General features: G+C 64.3%; 2 protein-coding genes across 2 annotated transcripts; both read right to left on the bottom strand.

Moving 5' to 3' along the window:
- Positions 1-4,086: 4,086 nt before the first annotated feature.
- On the bottom strand, positions 4,087-11,156 carry CD6 (CD6 molecule). The gene is made up of 11 exons (XM_057410621.1): positions 11,084-11,156; positions 9,470-9,652; positions 9,130-9,189; positions 8,728-9,036; positions 8,232-8,531; positions 8,040-8,105; positions 7,803-7,943; positions 7,396-7,689; positions 6,906-6,986; positions 5,064-5,231; positions 4,087-4,349 (listed from the first exon to the last, which is right to left on the bottom strand). The coding sequence occupies exons 1-11, from the start codon at positions 11,154-11,156 to the stop codon at positions 4,087-4,089; spliced, it is 1,938 nt and encodes a 645-aa protein (XP_057266604.1).
- A 1,782-nt stretch (positions 11,157-12,938) lies between these two features.
- Positions 12,939-20,314, bottom strand: TMEM132A (transmembrane protein 132A; the record flags this gene model as incomplete). The annotated part of the gene is made up of 4 exons (XM_057410659.1): positions 12,939-14,042; positions 14,425-14,616; positions 17,058-17,352; positions 20,112-20,314. Coding segments are annotated over 4 exons (1,761 nt in total), but the record flags the coding sequence as incomplete, so codon positions are not given.
- Between the last annotated feature and the right edge of the window lie 318 nt (positions 20,315-20,632).

Below are 20,632 nucleotides of genomic sequence, written 5' to 3'. Positions count from 1 at the left end.
GTGCTGCAGTGGGGCCGGGGCGGGCAGGCAGAGGCTGTTTTCCTCCCTCTGTGGTTTTCTGCGTCACTTCTGGCCCTGTTTGAAGCCTCAACCTGGCAGCTGCCTCCCCACATCCTATAAAGGAGGGGGGGGGAGATGGGGGGCTCGGTGCTCGTCCCCTTCCTGGGCTCCCGCAATCTCTGCAGAGCACATGGGGCAGGGATGGAGGCAGGGATGGGGGCAGCGTGGGGGGTCCAAAGGGGATTGGGGGGATTGGGGGGGGGCAGAGATGGGAGGAGGAGCTCCCAGTAAGGTGTTTGGGGAGCAAACACACTGGATTGTGTGGGGAAACCAGTGTAACCATGACCCCGAGCACCGGCTCCGATGGGAGACCTGAGGCCAAAGCAGGCTCTGTTGGTGCTTCCTCCTCCTCCTCCTCCTCCTCCTGCTGGCTGCAGCATCCCCATCACCACCGTCTGCAGTCACCAAGGGAGGTGAGAGGCAGCAGGACAGGAAACGTGCCCTGGTTTGGGGGTGCTGCAGATGGGGTGCTGCAGGGCACCCATGGCACAGCACGGCACCATGGGGCAGCTCCCCCGGCCGGAGCCAGGCTGACACCACTGGGGCTGTGTGGGGAGCTCAGAGCAGCTTCCAGTGTCTGAAGGGGATGCAGGGATGCTGGGGATGGGCTCCATCAGGGATGGGAGTGATGGGACGAGGGGTGATGGGTTCCAGCTGAACCAGAGGGGATCCAGATTGGATGTAAGGAAGGAATTCTTCACTATGAGGGTGCTGAGAAGCTGTGGCTGCCCCATCCCAAGGCCAGGCTGGACACAGGGGGGGCTTGGAGCAAGCTGCTCCAGTGGAAGGGCTTGGGCTTGGAACCGGATGTGCTTTAAGCTCCCTCCATCCCAACCCATCCCATGGTTCTCTGATCCCATCCCGCACCCCTCCAAGCCACAGCAGACCCCAGCAGCACCCAAAGCACCCTAACCCCGTGCTGTGGATGGGGAAGGCTTTCCCCAGGGCACATCCCCTCTTCTCCCCATTGCTGTCTCCCCGCAAGGGCACATGTGGGGCACAGCAGGAAGGGTCAGGGCATTGATCCAGTGCTATTGAATCCCGGTGAAGCCAGGTCACGCGCTCTGCTCCCATCGACACAGCGACAGGATTGGGCCCTGGGGGGGGGGGGCAATGAGCTTCCCAAGCGGCGCAGTGGGGTTATGAGAGCTCCCATCCCCTCCGTGGCCATCCGGATGCTCTGGTTCCCCTGGGAGTTTCCTGCCCTTTGGGCTGAAGGTTTTCCATGACACAAGAGGAAGCTCATTGGGTGCTGCAGTGCCTGCGGGTGCTGGGTGCAGGCAGCGATGCGTGCGGGGTGATGCCAGCGCCACGAGCATCCCATCTCCAGCAGCCCCGGGGATAACCCCACTGGATCCCGTCCCCTTGCAGCCTCCATGGCTTGGGCAACGCTTCGGGATAGGGATGCAAGGCTTGCTCCTGGGTTAACCCTTTCCATAGGGCTCCGTCCTACGGGCAGGAGCTGAGCCCCATCACCCCAAACCGACCTGGGGTCCGTGATCCACCCTGGGCGAGCCAGGATGAGGAAGCTCCACCTCCCGTGTGTTATCCAAGGCTCCCTGACCCCCCCCTCCAGCACCTCTGGAGCCGGCGGGATGCTGCCGCCAGGGTTAGAGCATCCCTCCCCGCTGCCGGCGGTGCGAGGCAGCTCAGCACCATCCGGGTGCTGGGACACCTAAGGGTGCTTGCAGCATGTCCCGGAGGTGCTGGTGGAAGGGGGAGCGATGGGATGCGCTCGCTCGCTCCCTTTGCAGAGGCAGGAGGTGCCCTTGGGGGGGGCAGGAAGGGGCTTGCGGGCTCCAGCACGCTGCTGCGGTGGGAAGAGCCCGATGCAGGAGCAGCGGCTTCCCCGTGGTCCCCATGTACCTGGAGGGGGCACGTTCCCCGTGGGAATCGGGGTGCCCCCTCCTTGCGCATCGGTACCCCCAAGGGCGCTGGTACCCTACATGGGAGCATCAGCATCCCCCAGGGCGGGATGGGGAGCACCGAGCGCGAAGGTGGCATCACCAGGGCACAGCAGTGAGGGAGTGGGGCACCCCCTGTCCCCGCTGGCTGCCGGCCCCCATCTCCTCGCTCCTATCCCTTTGTGTGGGGTTCTGGTGCTATTCTGGTGCTTCCGGCGCCGTTGTTGCGGTGCAGCCCCTTTGTCGGGAGCCTCTCGCCTCGGTGAGGAGCTGGAGGATGTGGTGGGGAGGCAGTTTCCATGGGGCAGGGCTGAGAGGGTGAGCTCTGCTGCAGCTCCACCTCGTCCTGGGGAGGAGGTGGTGGAGGGGAGAGATGGGAATGGTGGAGGTGGAGGGGATGGAGGTGATAGATGGGAATGGTGGAGATGGAGGGGATGGAGGTGGAGGTGATGGAGGTGATAGATGGAAATGATGGAGATGGAGGTGTTGGAGGTGATGGAGGTGATGGAGGTGATAGATGGAAATGGTGGAGATGGAGGTGATGGGGGTGGAAATGATGGAGATGGAGATGGAGGTGATGGAGGTGATAGATGGAAATGGTGGAGATGGAGGTGATGAAGGTGGAGGTGATGGAGGTGATGGAGGTGATAGATGGGAATGGTGGAGGTGGAGGTGATGGGGCTGGAAATGATGGAGATGGAGGTGATAGATGGAAATGGTGGAGATGGAGGTGGTGGAGATGGAGGTGATGGAGATGGAGGTGATGGAGGTGGTAGACGGAGATGGTGGAGATGGAGGTGATGGAGGTGATAGATGGAAATGGTGGAGATGGAGGTGATGGAGATGGAGATGGAGGTGATGGAGGTGATAGATGGGAATGGTGGAGATGGAGGTGATGGAGGTAATAGATGGAGGTGGTGGAGATGGAGGGGATGGAGGTGATAGATGGGAATGGTGGAGATGGAGGTGATGGAGATGGAGGTGATGGAGGTGGTAGATGGAGGTGGTGGAGATGGAGGTGATGGAGGTAGAAATGGTGGACATGGAAATAATAGAGATGGAAATGGTGGAGATGATGGAGATGGAGAGGGTAGATGGAAATGATGGAGATGGAGGTGATGGAGATGACGGGAATGGAAATGATGGCGACGGTGGAAATGATGGAAACAATGGACGTGGAGGTGATGGCAATAGAGATTATGGAGACGGAGGTGATGGAGCGGTGGGGAGCATCCCTGTGGGCTGCATGGCCCATGGGGCCCCCACCACAGTGACTGTGGCTCATGCAGCCCCCAGAGCACAGTGTCCCTGTCCCCAGGCCGTGCCTGGCTCCGGGTGGTGTTCCCTTGCTCTGCATCCCGCCAGGGCTTGGCTGGACCAGGGGATGCTGCAGCTTTCACCCCAGCACGGGGGATGCTGGATGCGAGGACCCATGCCTTGGGACCCATATCCCACCTCCTGAGCCCTGGGTGAGGGGGGTAAACCCACCCTGGGCTGGATGTGGGCTCTGTCTCACCTCGGTGTCTCTCTCCCAGCCCCATACGGGGGTCAGAAGGGTCCAGGCCCCCCAGCACCACCTTACCTCCAGCACCATCCGATGTGCTCGGGTTGGGACCCTGGTGCCAGCATCCTTTGAGTCCCCCAGCCACATTTATGGGCCCAGTGGGAAATGATGGAGATGGAGGTGATGGAGGTGATGGAAATGGATGGGGAGGACCATGGACCAGTAACCTCCATATCCATCACTGTGTCACCTTGGAGTGCTGGGAACACTGTGGGACACCACCACTTCACGTTCCCCTTGCGCTGGTGGCCACCCCAACGCTATGGGGCTGGATCATGCCATGGATCTGGTCTGGCTCCAGACCCACGGGTGATGCTCCTCACCATGGCTGCGACCACAGGAAGAGATGGAGAGACTTTGGGTCACTTACCCCCAACTGGGAACCACTGGGGGCCCAGCCTCCCTATGGGGCCGGTGACCTCCATGACCAAGGGACGCGGTGATCCAGTGGGAAAAGCTTTTAATGGGAGCACACAACCCATCACAGCGCATCCTGACCCCAGCATGGGGGACAGGGATGGAGGAGACCCAGCAGTGCCAGGGCCCCCATTGGGCCCCTCAGTACAAGGAGCCCTGGATGTCATCATAGTCACTGCCCTCGGAGGGGTCCCCCTCCATCCATGGGGCTGGGTCCCCCCCGTACCATGGGGCTGGGTCCCCCCCCATCCATGGGGCCGGGCCCCCCGGTGTCTCCATGCCCTGGCTCTCGGACCACTCCCCCGAGGAGGTGCTGGAGCTGTCGTTGGGCTCGGGGGCTGCTGTGGACACGGGGACCCCCTCACATCCCCTATGGGGCAGTGCTGGGGGGGGCACATGGGGCGCTGTGGAGATGGGGTCAGATTGGTACCCGCCACCCCTGCTCCATCCCATGGGGTCTCTTCATCCCTGCGCCCATCCCCATCCCTCTCCCATCCTTCGGGTGCCCCCACACCAATTTCCCCTCCCCAGGGCTGTCCCCATCCCTACTCCCATCTCCGCTTCCATCCCCATCCCTGGGGACCCCCGACCCCAATTCCTCTCCCCAGAGCTGTCCCCATCCCTATTCCCATCCCCTGGGATCTCTCCATCTCTGCACCCGCCCCCATCGCTGCTCCCATCCTTGGGGCCCCTTCACCCCAATTCCCCTCTCCATGGCTGTCCCCATCCCTGCTCCCATCCTATAGGGTCTCTCCATCCCTGCTTCCATCTTTGGGCTCTCTTCATCCCTGCTCCCGTCCCCTGGGGTCCCTCCATCCCTGCTCCCGTCCCCTGGGGTCCCTCCATCCCTGCTTCCATCCTATAGGGTCCCTCCATCCCTGCTTCCATCCCCATCCCTGCTCCCATCCTTGGAGTCCCCTACTCCATTCCAAGGCCTATCTCCATCCCTATTCCTATTCCTACTCCCATCTCCTGAGGCCTCTCCATCCCTGCTTCCATCTCCTTCCATCCTTATGGGCCCCTCACTCCAATTCCCCTCCCCAGGGCCGTTCCCATCTCTGCTCCCATCCCAATCCCTTGGGGTCCCCATGGCCACGCATCCCTCCGGCAGCACCCACCGGAGCCGGTGCAGCCATGGGCAGTGGGTGCCATGTGCTGGTGGGTGCCGCTGTCAGGGTGCCCCGTGCAGAGCGATGGGGACACGGTGGCGTTGCAATAGGGCGCCATGGAGGCGGATGAAGAGGTGGAGGTGCTGCCATGGGATGTGGATCCCGGCCTGGCCGGTGCTGTGGGACACAGGGATATCAGCCCCGCACTGGGGGTGGCACCCATCACGTCATATGGGACGAGCACCCATCACGTTATATGGGGGGAGCACCCATCACGTCATATGGGGTGAGCACCCATCACGTCATATGGGGTGAGCACCCATCACGTTATATGGGGTGAGCACCCATCACGTCATATGGGGCGAGCACCCATCATGTTATATGGGGTGAGCACCCATCACGTTATATGTGGTGAGCACCCATCACGTTATATGTGGTGAGCACCCATCACGTTATAGGGGTGAGCACCCATCACGTTATATGTGGTGAGCACCCATCACGTTATATGGGGTGAGCACCCATCACGTTATATGGGGTGAGCACCCATCACGTTATATGGGGCGAGCACCCATCACGTTATATGGGGTGAGCACCCATCACGTTATATGTGGTGAGCACCCATCACGTTATATGGGGTGAGCACCCATCATGTTATATGGGGTGAGCACCCATCACGTTATATGTGGTGAGCACCCATCACGTTATATGTGGTGAGCACCCATCACGTTATAGGGGTGAGCACCCATCACGTTATATGTGGTGAGCACCCATCACGTTATATGGGGTGAGCACCCATCATGTTATATGGGGTGAGCACCCATCATGTTATATGGGGTGAGCACCCATCACGTTATATGGGGTGAGCACCCATCATGTTATATGGGGTGAGCACCCATCACGTTCTATGGGGTGAGCACCCATCATGTTCTATGGGGTGAGCACCCATCATGTTATATGGGGTGAGCACCCATCACATTATATGGGGTGAGCACCCATCATGTCATATGGGGTGAGCACCCATCACGTTATATGGGGTGAGCACCCATCATGTTATAGGGGTGAGCACCCATCACGTTATATGGGGCGAGCACCCATCACGTTATACGGGGTGAGCACCCATCATGTCATATGGGGTGAGCACCCATCATGTCATATGGGGTGAGCACCCATCACCTCATATGGGATGAACCCCCACCACCTCATATGGGATGAGCCCCCATCACCTCATATAGGATGAACCCCCATCACCTCATATAGGATGAACCCCCATCACCTCATATAGGATGAACCCCCATCACCTGATATGGGATGAACCCCCATCACCTCATATAGGATCAACCCCCATCACCTCATATGGGATGAACCCCCATCACCTCATATAGGATGAACCCCCATCACCTCATATAGGATGAACCCCATCACCTCATATGGGATGAACCCCATCACCTCATATAGGATGAACCCCCATCACCTCATATGGGATGAACCCCCATCACCTCATATAGGATGAACTCCCATCACCTCATATGGGATGAACCCCCATCACCTCATATAGGATCAACCCCCATCACCTCATATAGGATGAACCCCATCACCTCATATAGGATCAACCCCCATCACCTCATATAGGATCAACCCCCATCACCTCATATAGGATGAACCCCCATCACCTCATATAGGATGAACCCCCATCACCTCATATGGGATGAACCCCCATCACCTCATATAGGATCAACCCCCATCACCTCATATAGGATCAACCCCCATCACCTCATATAGGATGAACCCCATCACCTCATATAGGATCAACCCCCATCACCTCATATAGGATCAACCCCCATCACCTCGTACCCTCCTCAGGGAACGGCTCCATCCCATCCCTGTTGGGCATCAGCAGGAGGAGCTGCTCCCGGGGCTGCCGCCGCAGGGAATCTGTGGGGAAGGGATGGAGGGGCCATCAATGGGGCCACCCCATGGATGGGGGGGGATGGAGGGGCCATCAATGGGGCCACCCCATGGATGGGGGGGGATGGAGGGGCCATCAATGGGGCCGCCCCATGGAGGGGGGGGATGGAGGGGCCATCAATGGGGCCACCCCAGGGATGGGGGGGGATGGAGGGGCCATCAATGGGGCCACCCCATGGATGGGGGGGGATGGAGGGGCCATCAATGGGGCCACCCCATGGATGGGGGGGATGGAGGGGCCATCAATGGGGCCGCCCCATGGATGGGGGGGATGGAGGGGCCATCAATGGGGCCACCCCATGGATGGGGGGGGATGGAGGGGCCATCAATGGGGCCGCCCCATGGATGGGGGTCCCGTGGCGGGTGCGATGCTCACTGTGGAAGGTGGACAGGGCCACGGGGGGTTTGCTGCTGAAGTCGTAGTGCTCGTAGTCGGAATCAGAGTCGGAGTCCTCGGGCAGGGCTGTGAGCAGTGGGATGCAGGGCTGAGATGGGGCTGGGGCAGGCACTGCCCATAGGGCAAAGGGGGGCAGAGACGTACCCGGGCCTTTGGGAACGCTCGGGGGCATCTCCCTGTAGTCATTGGAGGTCCCGGAGGACACAGCGGGGTGCTGGGCGCTGTGGGTCACCAGGACTGGTCCAGAGAGCCCGAGGGAGGCCACGGTGTGGGCTGTGGGACAAGGGGGATGTGATGCTCAGCGGCTCCACGGGCCGTGGATGGGCTGGAAGTGTGGCCCCATCCATGGGCAGAGCCTGCCCTGCCCCGGGGGGGGGGGTCCTTACCGCTCCTCTTCCTCACCCTCAGCAGGGCGGCGGTGAAGGCCAGCACGGTGAGCAGGAGCAGCGCTGCCAGCACCAAGCAGGGGATGAGGAGGGGCGCGGGCAGGGGGGACCCCGATCCTGCATCCGAGGGACCTCCATCGGCTGGGATAGAGAACGGGCACAGCTCGGGATGCCCCTTCCCGCGGGGATGGGGGACACCCGGATCCCCCCCCCCTTTTTCCTCTGCAGGGCACCCACCTCTCAGGACCGTGGTGTTCGGGGTCCCCGTTGCCATCGGGGTCGGGGTCTGCAAACCCAAAGAGCCTGGAAGGAGGGGAGAAGGATGTGTGGGGGACACACACACAAAGAAGCTCATCCCTGGGGGTCCCAGCGGCTCAGCTGCCCCGATACCCACCGAGGCACCAAGGGCAGGCGGATGGGGAGCCGTACCGTTGCAGACCACGCCGGCCGCCCGGGACTGATAGCAAGGGGATGATTTATTGAACACCCAGTGGCAATAGGCCAGCGAGGGCTGGAGGCTCTCGCACTTGTAGAACATCCTCGCCGGCAGCGTGTGCCCATAGGAGAGGGTCCGGAGCGGGGCCCCGCAGCCCAGCGAGCGGCACAGCACCCTGCTCTCCAGCTCGTACCAGGCGCTGTCGCACACCGTGCTCCACGTACCCTGGAAGAGCACCTCCAGCCGGCCAGCGCAGCCGTCCCGGCCCCCCGACAGCCGCCACCGGTGATGCTCTGCAGGGATACGGGGAGCTGGGACGCGCCGATGCGTCCCTGCGGCTTCGGGGGCAGCAATCGCGGAGCGGGGAAGGGGTTGGGATGGATGGGAGATGCTCCGGGGGAAGAAGGTTTCGCTGCTTGACCCGGGGGAGCTTTAAGGGCCCTTCCAACGCACCCGTTACCGCGGTGTCCCCGGCGCAGCCCGTCCCACCTGAGCACACCACGGCGGCATCCTCCTTATGGCTGCAGTCGTGCTCCCGCTCCGCCGGGCATTGCCAGAGGTGCTCCTCGTGGCCCTCGCAGCCCATCTCATCCCGGAGGATGGAGCCGTTGCCGCGGCCGTAGGCGGCACCGCCGTGGGCGCTCACGGCACGGCCGCACCGCAGCTGCCGGCACACGACGTCGGCGTCGGCCAGGTCCCAGCCGTCGTCGCACACCGTGCCCCACGCTCCTTCCTCTTCCAGCTCAACCCGGCCCTCGCACCGGCTCCGGCCCCCCGCCAGCCGCAACGCACCGGCACCTGCGGAGGCACGGGATGAGGGCGGCCACGGTGGTCCCCATAGGGAGCAGCGGGGCCGGCATCCCAATGGGACACTGGTCCTGCCCTGCTCACCTGGCGCCACCGAGGCGGTGCCCGCTGGGGTGCTGGGAGGTGCTGTTGGATCCGTGGGGGCTGCGAGGAGGAAGGCGAAGAGGATGGGGGTCAGAAGGGGGGTAGGAATGAGCGCCCGTGAAGTGATGCTCTGATGGGGAAGGATGCTCAAAATGGCTTCCCCAGCCTCACAAAATGGACGGCCCCTTCTTGCACCCCTCAACCTCGATCCCAATGGGCCTTACATCAGCCCTGGGATGGGAACGGCCCCCCCAGGGCCCAATCCTGGTGCGGGATCCGCTCACAGGATGGGGGAGGCAGGATCTGGCCCTAAAGGCGGTGGTTTGGGGGCAGGACTCACGGGTGGAGAAGCCGAAGCGTTGGGTACCACGATCCCGGGATGCTGCCGCTGCCCAGCTCGCTGCTCCTGCTGATGGAGAGGGGTTCTTGCTGCCTGTATCTGCCTGTATCTGCCTGTATCCACCTGTATCCGCCTGTATCCGCCTGTATCCACCTGTATCCGCCTGTATCCGCCTGTATCCACCTGTATCCGCCTGTATCCACCTGTATCCACCTGTATCCGCCTGTATCCCCCTGTATCCCCAACCCAGCCCCTCTGAGCCATCACTGCAGGTGCGTGGATGCTGCTGCCACCACGGTGCCACTTTAGGCTCGATCCCATCCTCCTTGTCCCCGCTTTCCCATCCCTTCCCCTCAGCGCACGCCTGCAGCCAAGCCGCTTTTCCATGGTTATCCCTGGAAAACCCCAGCCGTTGCTCCTTTGGGATGAAGGATGCACCCCCATGGTTGAAGCTGAGGTGCTTTCAGCCTCACCACCGCCAAAACCATGGCTTGCTCGGTGCCCCAACGAGTTTTGACCAAAAAAGGGCACTTTTTGCCACTGCTGCGTCCTCCCGGCGTGCTGATGGAGCCCAGTCCTTGGCCATGGGTCACTGCTGGAGCCCGTTCCCACCTGTGCTCATCCATCACTGCGAGAGGCACCCATAGGTGTTTAGGGGGATGCGTTGGGTGGGTGTCTCCATGGGAAACCCCCCCCTTTTAGGCTTTGGCTTAGTGTTAAAGGGGAAAGATAGGGATGAACGTAGGAGCTTGGGATGAGCTGCTCCATGGCCTCCTGGTGCTGCTGGCGCCGTGCTCCAGCCCAGAGCATCGTATTGAAGGCATGGGAAGGAGCCGTTAGCGGAAGCGGGGGCGATGGTGACCGTTCCCCATGGATCTGAGGCTGCTCCTGGCACCCTCGTGGATGTGAAACCACCCTAAAGCCCCACTGGGGACGGTGGGGAGCAAGCGGCATCACCCCCAAAGCCATCCCTGGGTGATGCTGCTGACCCCAGGAGGGCTTTTGGTGCTGCCGGCAGCAGGAGAGCATCGCCTTGTCCCTGCGGGGCTGCAGGGGGGATGGAGCCGAGGGCTTCCCAGCCCCATATTCCTTACTCCCACCCAGTGAGGGTGGGATGAGCACGGCAAGCGCCTCGGGAAGGAGAAAACCTGGCCTTTAGAGAGCACCCTCCCTGTCCACACCACAGCACCCGCTGCCCCAGCAGCACCCAGCCAAGGAGGTGACCAGCACGCCTTGCCCTGGCACGCAGCAAGGGATGGGAAGGGAAGGGATGAGGATGCTGATGTACCTTGTCCAGACGCCGCAGCAGAAAGAGCTGCCACGACGAGGCAGATCCTCTCCATCCTCCTCAGGCAATGTGGGGCAGCCCCATAGCGGTCGGGGGGGGGGGGGGGCTGTGGGGCGCGTGGTCCTGTCCCGTTCTAGCAGCTCAGGGCCATGGTGTGGATGTGCCCCAGCGCGGTACCCACTGCTCTCTGCTCCCTGCCTGTGGTTGGGGGTGCAGGAAGCCAGCTCAGCGCCGTGGGGCGGAGGAGCTCGATGGGGTGGCTCCATCCTGCACGTTCAGAGGGAGGAAATGGGGGGTCTGGGGGAGGCGAGGTCCATGCCACGCACCTGCAGCATCCCTCGGGGCGACGGGAGGCACCAGGACCATGCTCAGCCCCTGCAGGATGTGGATCTTTGCCATCACGGGGCTGGGACAGCATCACACGGTGGGGCTCAGGCTCCCCCAGGTGCCAGGACCTCTATGGGGTGATGGAGCAGAGCGCGGGGCTCCTTCCTCCTCCTCTGGGGCGGGATGTGGGCAGGAGGATGCTTGTGAGGTGGGATGCATCCAGATCCATCCCACGGCATGGAGGACCCGCAGGGGACAGCCCATGGTGACCATGAGGACGTGCCACCAGTTAGCACTGGAGGAAGGGGGTCGGCAGCAGGGAGCTGGGTGCTGTGACCAGACTGGGTCCCATCCTGAAGGGCTCTTCCCTAGCACGGGGTGCCCCATTCCCTAGCTGCCCCATCCCTGGCAGTGCTCAAGGCCAGGTTGGACACAGGGGCTCCAGTGGAAGGGGTCCCTGCAATGGCACTGGATGAGCCTGAAGCTCCCTTCCAACCCTAGGGAACCCCAGGGGAGGGTTGTTTGGGCTTTGTGCTGACCCCGATGGGTGCTGATGGGTGCACGTGGGGCTCAGACGCCCCGACAGCAGCAGAGCCCCCAGCTTTGGTGCTGAGGACCACAGTGAGGGTGAGCAGAGCCCCCAGGCATGGAGGAAGCAGAAGGAAAGCCCCCAGCAAGGAGAAGCCACGTTGGCTGATGGGGACCTGCAGTCCTGGGCCATGCATGGAGCAGGCATGAGGAACCGGGAGGTGGGGAGGGACCGGAGCACAGGGCTCTGATTTGGACACTTGGTGGGGTGAGGAGCCAGCACCAAGCCCTTTGGTTCTTAATAGGGCTGATGGGGGGCAGGCCCCTTGCAAGGCCGTGCTGGTGATGGAGGCCTTGGAGCAGGCAGCATCACATCCAACCTTGGGCAGCCCCTTCCCCTTTGCGGGGTACCTGTGCACCCCATGCCTGCCTCTTCCTCCCAGGGGCCTCCTGCTCACCCATCGGAGGCCGATGCCTGCCTGGGCTCCTATGGGTCTGTGGGCCCCAGCCTGTGCCTCCTATGGGTCTGGGCTCTGCTGCCCATCACCACGGTGCTGGCTGGGAGCCGCATCCCTGTGGTCCCCATGGGGAGCGGGGGGGATGGTTTGAGCCCCATGTGGGGCAGCGGGAAGGGGAAGGATGGGGATCCTAGCAGGAGCAGGGTGACTCCAAGGGTGATCTGGGGGTGTCTTGGGGCTGGGAATGGGCTGGAACCCATTGTCATTGGGGGGGGGGGGGGTGCTTTGCTGGAGCTCGGGACAACCCCAGGAGCAGGCAGGGATGAGCTGGATGGGAGGAAGAGGAGGAGGAGGAAGGCAGGAGACCCCCATTCGCCAAGGTCACCCTCCTGGACCGCAGGCAGCACGAGGCTTTGGAGCCATGCCACGACCTGCATCCCTGCGGTCAGGATGCGGCCGGCGCCGGGGAGCCCGGGAGCTGCTCGTGTCCTCTCCAACACTTTATTGCCTGTCGCAAGGTCGGGGTGAACCCCCCTCCATAAATAACACCCCCCCCTTTCCCCCCCCCCAGCACATGGGACAGGTACAAAACATCACTCGTACAAACCCGGCGGCGTGGGACCCACCACAGGACCCAGCATCATCGGCATCACTATGAACACAAGGGCACAATGAGACCCTAAGCAGTAAGGACACCCCCCTTCACCGGCGGGATGGCCACAGACCCCAAGGACCTGGGTGAAGACCCCAGCACCAGCACCACGGAGCGGACCCCGAGCCCATGCGTGTGTGTCCCTATAGCGGCACAAGGAGGAGGTCGGTCCCTTACTGCCTTGCCCGGGGCTGGGGAGGAAGAGGAGGAGGGGTGGGGGGGAACACTGGGAGCTGCCCCCCGCCGTGGTCAGGAGCTGCCCCGGATCCTCTCCATGTAGCTGCGGAGCTCCTCGGGGTCCCGCAGCCCCATGTCCTCGCACACCCAGCGGATGTCGTCCTCGCTGGCCACCAGGATGGACTGGACGTTGGGGACGGGCTCGGGGGGTTCCTCGGGGGCCCGCGCCGGGGAGAAGGTGACAAATTCCACCCTCTTCCTCCGGCCACCCCTTGGGGCTCCACCTTCCCTATGGGGCTGGGGAGCACCCGTCGGGGTTGGGGGGCTGGGGGTACCCCCCGCTTCGGAGCCGCAGCAGCAGCGCCCATCGGTGGCCTCGTCGGGGACCGGGGGCTCGGGCTGCCGCCGGTCCAGCTGCCGGCTCAGCTCCTCCTGGTCGGTGCCCAACCAGACCCAGTTGTGGGGCTGCGGGGCCGAGGGGGCGGCGGCGTCGGGGAGCTCCTTCTGCTGGTAGCGCAGCACGAAGAAGATGCAGTTGATGAGGAAGATGAAGATGGCCAAGCAGAAGACCCCCAGCAGGACGTACATGCCGATCTCCAGGTCGGTTACGCGCTCGGGAGCCTTCACCATCTCCTCCTCCTCCTCCTCCCCAGCGCGGTCACGGCCGTACCCATCCTCCTCTTCCTCCGAGGAAGACCCCCCCCCTTGGAGCTTGGTGTCGGCCGGTCCCGCTCCCACTGCATCCCTCCTCCGGGGCTCGCCGGCCGCCGTCACCGCCTCTCCCGACATGGCCCCTTCCGCCCTTTGGAAGGGGGAGCTGGGCCCATGGTGGGGAGCGGGGGTGGCAGCGGGGTGGCCCCCCAGCACCTCGAGCCAGGCGGTGCCGGTGGCCAGCGCGGCGGCTCGGTGCCGGCCCCGGCGGCAGGCGTCCGGAGGGTGCAGGCTGAGCTGCAGCAGCGCCCCGCGCCCCGGGCCCTCGGCCACCACCCATGGGTGCGCGGTGGGGACACCCGGGGAGCCCCCGACGGTGGCCACGGTGGGGTCGAGCGAGGTTACGGTCAAAGCCGTGTCCTGCCACCCATAGAGCTCCAGCGGGGCCAGAGTGTGGTCGGAGAAGGACAACCAGACCGAGAGCGTCGCCTCCTGCAAGGGTGGGATGGCACCGGGAGGAGTGGGAGGGGTTGGGATGAAGGGAGCTTAAAGCTCATCCAGCCCCAACCCCAACCCCTTCCATCGGAGCAGGGGGCTCCAAGCCCCATGGTCCTTGAGCACTGCCAGGGATGGGGCAGCCACAGCTTCTCTGGGCACCCTGTGCCAGCGCCTCAGCACCCTCCCAGGGAAGAGCTTCTGCCTCAGAGCTCATCTCAGTCTCCCCTCGGGCAGGTTCAAGCCATTCCCCTTGGCCTGTCCCTACATCCCTTGCCCCAAGCCCCTCTCCACCTTTCCCCTTTAGGCACTGGAGCTGCTCTCAGGTCCCCCCCCCCGGAGCTGCACAGCCCCGGTTCACCCCCAGCCCAGCTCTCACCTGCTTGGGCACCCGCAGGGTCCCTGTGCCCATGGCACTGGCGGTCACCAGCCCGCGGTGCCCCGGCTCTGCCCGCACCGCCAGGGCCAGCCCCGACACGAGCTGGGCCCGGAGCTCCGTCACCGTCACCTTCTCCTCCGACACCACCAGCGTCTGCTCCCCCAGGATGGAGTCCGACAGCGGGGAGCGGACCTGGGCCGTGGGGGGGGGGGAATGGGACACTGTGAGCCCCCAGATCACACCTCCAGCCTCTGACACCCATGGCCTGGTCCTCAGCCCCTCCAGTTCCCTCTGCCCAGCCCCTGCATCCCTCCCTCCATCCCCTGCATCCCTCCCTCCATCCTCTGCATCCCTCCCTCCGTCCCCTGCATCCCTCCCTCCATCCCCTGCATCCCTCCCTCCATCCCCTGCATCCCTCCCTCCATCCTCTGCATCCCTCCCTCCATCCTCTGCATCCCTCCCTCCATCCCCTGCATCCCTCCCTCCATCTCCATCCCTCCCTCCATCCCCTGCATCCCTCCCTCCATTCCTCCCTCCATCCCCTGCATCCCTCCCTCCATCTTCCATCCCTCCCTCCATCCCCTGCATCCCTCCCTCCATCCCCTCCATCCCTCCCTCCATCCTCTGCATCCCTCCCTCCATCCCTCCCTCCATCCCTCCCTCCATCCCCTCCATCCCTCCCTCCGTCCCCTCCATCCCTCCCTCCATCCCTCCCTCCATCCCTCCCTCCATCCCCTCCATCCCTCCCTCCGTCCCCTCCATCCCTCCCTCCGTCCCTTCTTCCATCCCTCCCTCCATCCCTTCCTCCATACCTCCCTCCGTCCCCTCCATCCCTCCCTACCACCCTTCCTGCCTCCCTCCCTCCATCCCCTCCGTCCCCTCCATCCCTCCCTCCATCCCTTCCTCCATCCCTCCCTCCGTCCCCTCCATCCCTTCCTCCATCCCTCCCTCCGTCCCCTCCATCCCTTCCTCCATCCCTCCCTCCATCCCCTCCATCCCTCCCTCCATCCCCTCCATTCCTCCCTCCATCCCTCCCTCCGTCCCCTCCATCCCTCCCTCCATCCCTTCTCCATCCCTCCCTCCATTCCCTCCATCCATTCCTCCCTCCCCTCCATCCCTCCCTCCATCCTCTGCATCCCTCCCTCCATCCCCTGCATGCCCCCCTCCATCCCCTCCATCCCTCCCTCCATCCCTTCTTCCATCCCCTCCATCCCCCCCTCCATCCCTTCCTCCATCCCCTGCACCCCATCCCTCCCTCCACCCCCTGCATCCCTCCCAGCTCCCCTCTGCCCACCTCGAGCCCCCCCGCTCCCGCCCTCTGGCTCCAGACCCCCTCCTCCCTCCATCTCTCCAGCCCCTGCACCTCTCCAGCTTCCCACAGCTCCCCTTTGCACCCCGTTACCTCCCTCCAGGACTCCCCTATCTCCCTTCAGAACCCACTGGCACCCTCCAGGACCCCTTTGACACCCCCCCCCCCAGCTCCCTCCAACCCCTCCTGGAACCCCTTTATCTCCCTCCAGGACCCTTTACGCGATGTCAGCTTCCCCAAGGACACCCCTGCACCCTCACAGCTTCCCCCAGCACCTCTCAGGACCCCCTATTTCCCCCAGAACCCCCCTATCTCCCTCCAGCACCCCACAGGACCCCCCCATCTTCCTCCAGGGCTCCCCAGGACCCTCCTATCTTTCCCTAGGACCCCCCTATCTCCCTCCAGGACCCCCCAGGACCCTCCAATCTCTCCCTAGGACCCCCCTATCTCCCTCCAGGACCCCCCAGGACCCTCCAATCTCTCCCTAGGACCCCCCTATCTCCCTCCAGGACCCCACTGCACCCCTAAGAACCCCCCTATCTCCCTCCAGGACCCCCCAGAACCCCACTATCTCTCCCTAGGACCCCCCTATCTCTCCCTAGGACCCCCTCATCTCCCTCCAGGACCCTCCAGAACCCTCCTATTTCTCCCTAGGACCCCCCTATCTCCCTCCCGGATCCCCCAGGAACCCCCTATCTCCCTCCAGGGCTCCCTCCAGGACCCCCCTATCTCCCTCCAGGACCCCCCAGAACCCCCCTATCTCTCCCTAGGACCCCCCTATCTCCCTCCAGGACCACACTGCACCCCTAAGAACCCCCTTATCTCCCTCCAGGACCCCCCAGGACCCTCCAATCTCTCCTTAGGACCCCCCTATCTCTCCCTAGGACCCCCCCATCTCCCTCCAGGACCCTCCAGAACCCTCCTATCTCTCCCTAGGACCCCCCTATCTCCCTCCAGGATCCCCCAGGACCCCCCTATCTCCCTCCAGGGCTCCCTAGGACCCCCCTATCTCTCCCTAGGCCCCCCCTATCTCCCTCCAGGACCCCTCAGAACCCTCCAATCTCTCCCTAGGACTCCCCTATCTCCTTCCAGGACCCCACTGCACCCCTAAAAACCCCCCTATCTCCCTCCAGGACCCTCCAGAACCCCCCTATGTCTCCCTAGGACCCCCCAATCTCTCCCTTATCTCCCTCCAGGACCCCCCAGGACCCTCCAATCTCTCCCTAGGCCCCCCCTATCTCCCTCCAGGACCCCACTGCTCCCCCCCCAGCTCCCTCCAGGCCCCTCAGCTCCATCCCTGTCCCCCCCCCATCCCCATCCCTACCTCCACCGAGGTGACCCCTGGCTCCAGCCCCACCACGACGGGTCCCGGCTCCAGCGCGGCCACTCGGGGGTCCTGGACGCGGGTGCGTGCGGCCACCAAGGGGGTGACATCGAGGAGCCAGGCGGGGCCGGGCAGGAAGGAGAGGGGCCGGCCCCCGGCCAGCGGCCGCGCCGCGAAGCGAGCCAGGACCCGCAGCGCCGTGCGCTGGAACTGAGGGCGGCAGCCGCGGCCCCGGCCGACCCCATCCCGGGCACCGGCACCGGCACCGGGCCCGGGCCAGGCCTCCTCCGGAGCGCTGCGGGGGCACCGGGAGGTGGGAACGGGGCGGGGGGATTGGGGGGTACCAGGGAGTGGGGATGGGGATGGGACATGGGGACACCGGGACACGGGGATGGGGATGGGTGGTATCAGGGAGTGGGGATGGGGATGGGACACGGGGATGGGGATGGGATCGGGTGGTACCAGAGAGTGGGGATGGGGATGGGACACGGGGATGGGGATGGGATTGGGGGGTACCAGGGAGTGGGGATGGGGATGGGGATGGGACACGGGGATGGGGATGGGATTGGGTGGTACCAGGGAGTGGGGATGGGGATGGGACATGGGGACACCGGGACACGGGGATGGGATTGGGTGATATCAGGGAGTGGGGATGGGGATGGGACATGGGGATGGGGATGGGGTTGGGGGGTACCAGGGAGTGGGGATGGGGATGGGACATGGGGACACGGGGATGGGGATGGGGATGGGATTGGGGGGTACCAGGGAGTGGGGATGGGGATGGGACATGGGGATGGGGATGGGGATGGGATTGGGGGGTACCAGGGAGTGGGGATGGGGATGGGACATGGGGACACCGGGACACGGGGATGGGGATGGGATTGGGTGGTACCAGGGAGTGGGGATGGGGATGGGACATGGGGATGGGGATGGGGATAAGGATGGGGATGGGACATGGGGGTGGGGATGGGGATGGGACACGGGGATGGGGATGGGATTGGGTGGTACCAGAGAGTGGGGATGGGGATGGGGATGGGACATGGGGATGGGGATGGGGATATGGGGGCACCGGGACACGGGGATGGGATTGGGTGGTACCAGGGCGTGGGGATGGGACACGGGGATGGGGATATGGGGACACCGGGACACGGGGACGGGGATAGGATTGGGTGGTACCAGGGAGTGGGGATGGGGATGGGACATGGGGATGGGACATGGGGACACCAGGACACAGGGATGGGGATGGGTGGTACCAGAGCATGGGGATGAGTCACGGGGATGGGGATGGGACATGGGGATGGGGATATGGGGGCACTGGGACACGGGGATGGGGATGGGACATGGGGATGGGGAGGGCGATGGGGATAGGGATGGGACATGGGGACACTGGGACATAGGGATGGGGATGGGACATGGGGGCACCAGGACATGGGGATGGGATATGGGGGCACAGGGATACGGGGGTGGGGATGGGATTGGGTGGTAGCAGGGTATGGGGATGAGTTATGGGGATGGGACATGGGGATGGGACACAGGGATGGAGATGGGGATAGGGATGGGACGAAGGGACACTGGGACACGGGAATGGGGATGGGACATGGGGGCACCAGGACACTGGGACACGGGGATGGGGATGGGATTGGGTGGTACCAGGATATGGGGATGAGTTATGGGCATGGGGATGGGGATGGGGATGGGGATAGGGATGGGGATGGGGACGGGATGCAGGAACACTGGGACACGGGTATGGGGATGGGACATGGGGGCACCAGGACACGGGGATGGGGATGGGATTGGGTGGTACCAGGATATGGGGATGGGACATGGCAGATACGGGGACATGGAGATGGGACACAGGGACAGGGGTGGGGATGGGGGGTACTGGGAAATGGGGATGGGACATGGGGGGGAGCAGGGGATGGGGATGGGGGGACACAGGTGGTACCGGCACGTGGGGATGGGAAGGGGCGGCCATGGGGGATGTGTAGTGAGTGCGTGAGGGCTCAGTGGGGCAGGGGTGCCCAGCCCCATGGGGTTTAATGGGGCAGGGACACGTGTCATGAGTGTGGTTAGGGCTCAGGAGGGCAGGGCTGCACAGGGCTATGGGGGCTCAGTGGGGCAGACACGGGTCACAAGCACACAGGGCTCAGCAGAGCGGCCCTCATGCTCTGACCCCACCGCTCTCAGTGGGGCAGCCCCTCACGCACTCACCCCACCGCTCTCAGTGGGGCAGCCCCTCACGCACTGACCCCACCGCTCTCAGTGGGGCAGCCCCTCACGCTCTGACCCCACCGCTCTCAGTGGGGCAGCCCCTCACGCACTGAACCCACCGCTCTCAGTGGGGCAGCCCCTCACGCACTGACCCCACCGCTCTCAGTGGGGCAGCCCCTCACGCTCTGACCCCACCGCTCTCAGTGGGGCAGCCCCTCACGCTCTGACCCCACCGCTCTCAGTGGGGCAGCCCCTCACGCTCTGACCCCACCGCTCTCAGTGGGGCAGCCCCTCACGCTCTGACCCCACCGCTCTCAGTGGGGCAGCCCCTCACGCACTGACCCCACCGCTCTCAGTGGGGCAGCCCCTCACGCTCTGACCCCACCGCTCTCAGTGGGGCAGCCCCTCACGCTCTGACCCCACCGCTCTCAGTGGGGCAGCCCCTCACGCTCTGACCCCACCGCTCTCAGTGGGGCAGCCCCTCACGCTCTGACCCCACCGCTCTCAGTGGGGCAGCCCCTCACGCTCTGACCCCACCGCTCTCAGTGGGGCAGCCCCTCACGCTCTGACCCCACCGCTCTCAGTGGGGCAGCCCCTCACGCTCTGACCCCACCGCTCTCAGTGGGGCAGCCCCTCACGCTCTGACCCCACCGCTCTCAGTGGGGCAGCCCCTCACGCTCTGACCCCACCGCTCTCAGTGGGGCAGCCCCTCACGCTCTGACCCCACCGCTCTCAGTGGGGCAGCCCCTCACGCTCTGACCCCACCGCTCTCAGTGGGGCAGCCCCTCACGCTCTGACCCCACCGGGGGCTCCGCACCCCCCATCCCCATCCCCATCGCTCACCTCTCGGTGCCGGGGGGCAGGCGCCAGCCCCGCAGCTGCTCCAGGGCCGTGTCCCCCAGGTGCAGGCGCAGCGGCAGCAGTGGGGCCCACACGGTGAAGCTCAGCGCCGCGTGCAGGCGCCGGCACCAGAAATCCACCCGCGCCCCCTGCGCCCCACGGCTCTCCTGGCCCCCCACGAACACCGCAGAGCAGCCGGCGGAGACCTGGGCCGTGGAGGGGAGATAGGGGGGGATAGGGGGTATGGGGGGTATGGGGGGTATGGGGGGTATGGGGGGTATAGGGGGGATGGAAGGTATAAGGGGATAGGGGGGATAGGGGGTATAGGGGGTATGGGGGATATAGGGGGTTATAGGGGGGATGGGGGGATAGGGGGTATAGGGGTATAGGGGGTTTAGGGGAGGATAGGGGGTTATAGGGGGTATAGGGGGCATAGGGGGTATAGGGGGGATAGGGGGCGATAGGGGGTATAGCGGGGATAGGGGGTTATAGGGGGGATGGGGGGGTAGGGGGTATAGAGGGGA

Source organism: Pezoporus wallicus, unplaced genomic scaffold, assembly GCF_028554395.1.
Source record: "Pezoporus wallicus isolate ANWC-B61680 ecotype Strahan unplaced genomic scaffold, APGP_CSIRO_Pwel_v1 contig_8787, whole genome shotgun sequence".
Lineage (NCBI taxonomy): Eukaryota > Metazoa > Chordata > Aves > Psittaciformes > Psittacidae > Pezoporus > Pezoporus wallicus.
Note: the sequence above shows the minus strand (reverse complement) of the source record. Positions and strands in the feature narration are given on the sequence as shown.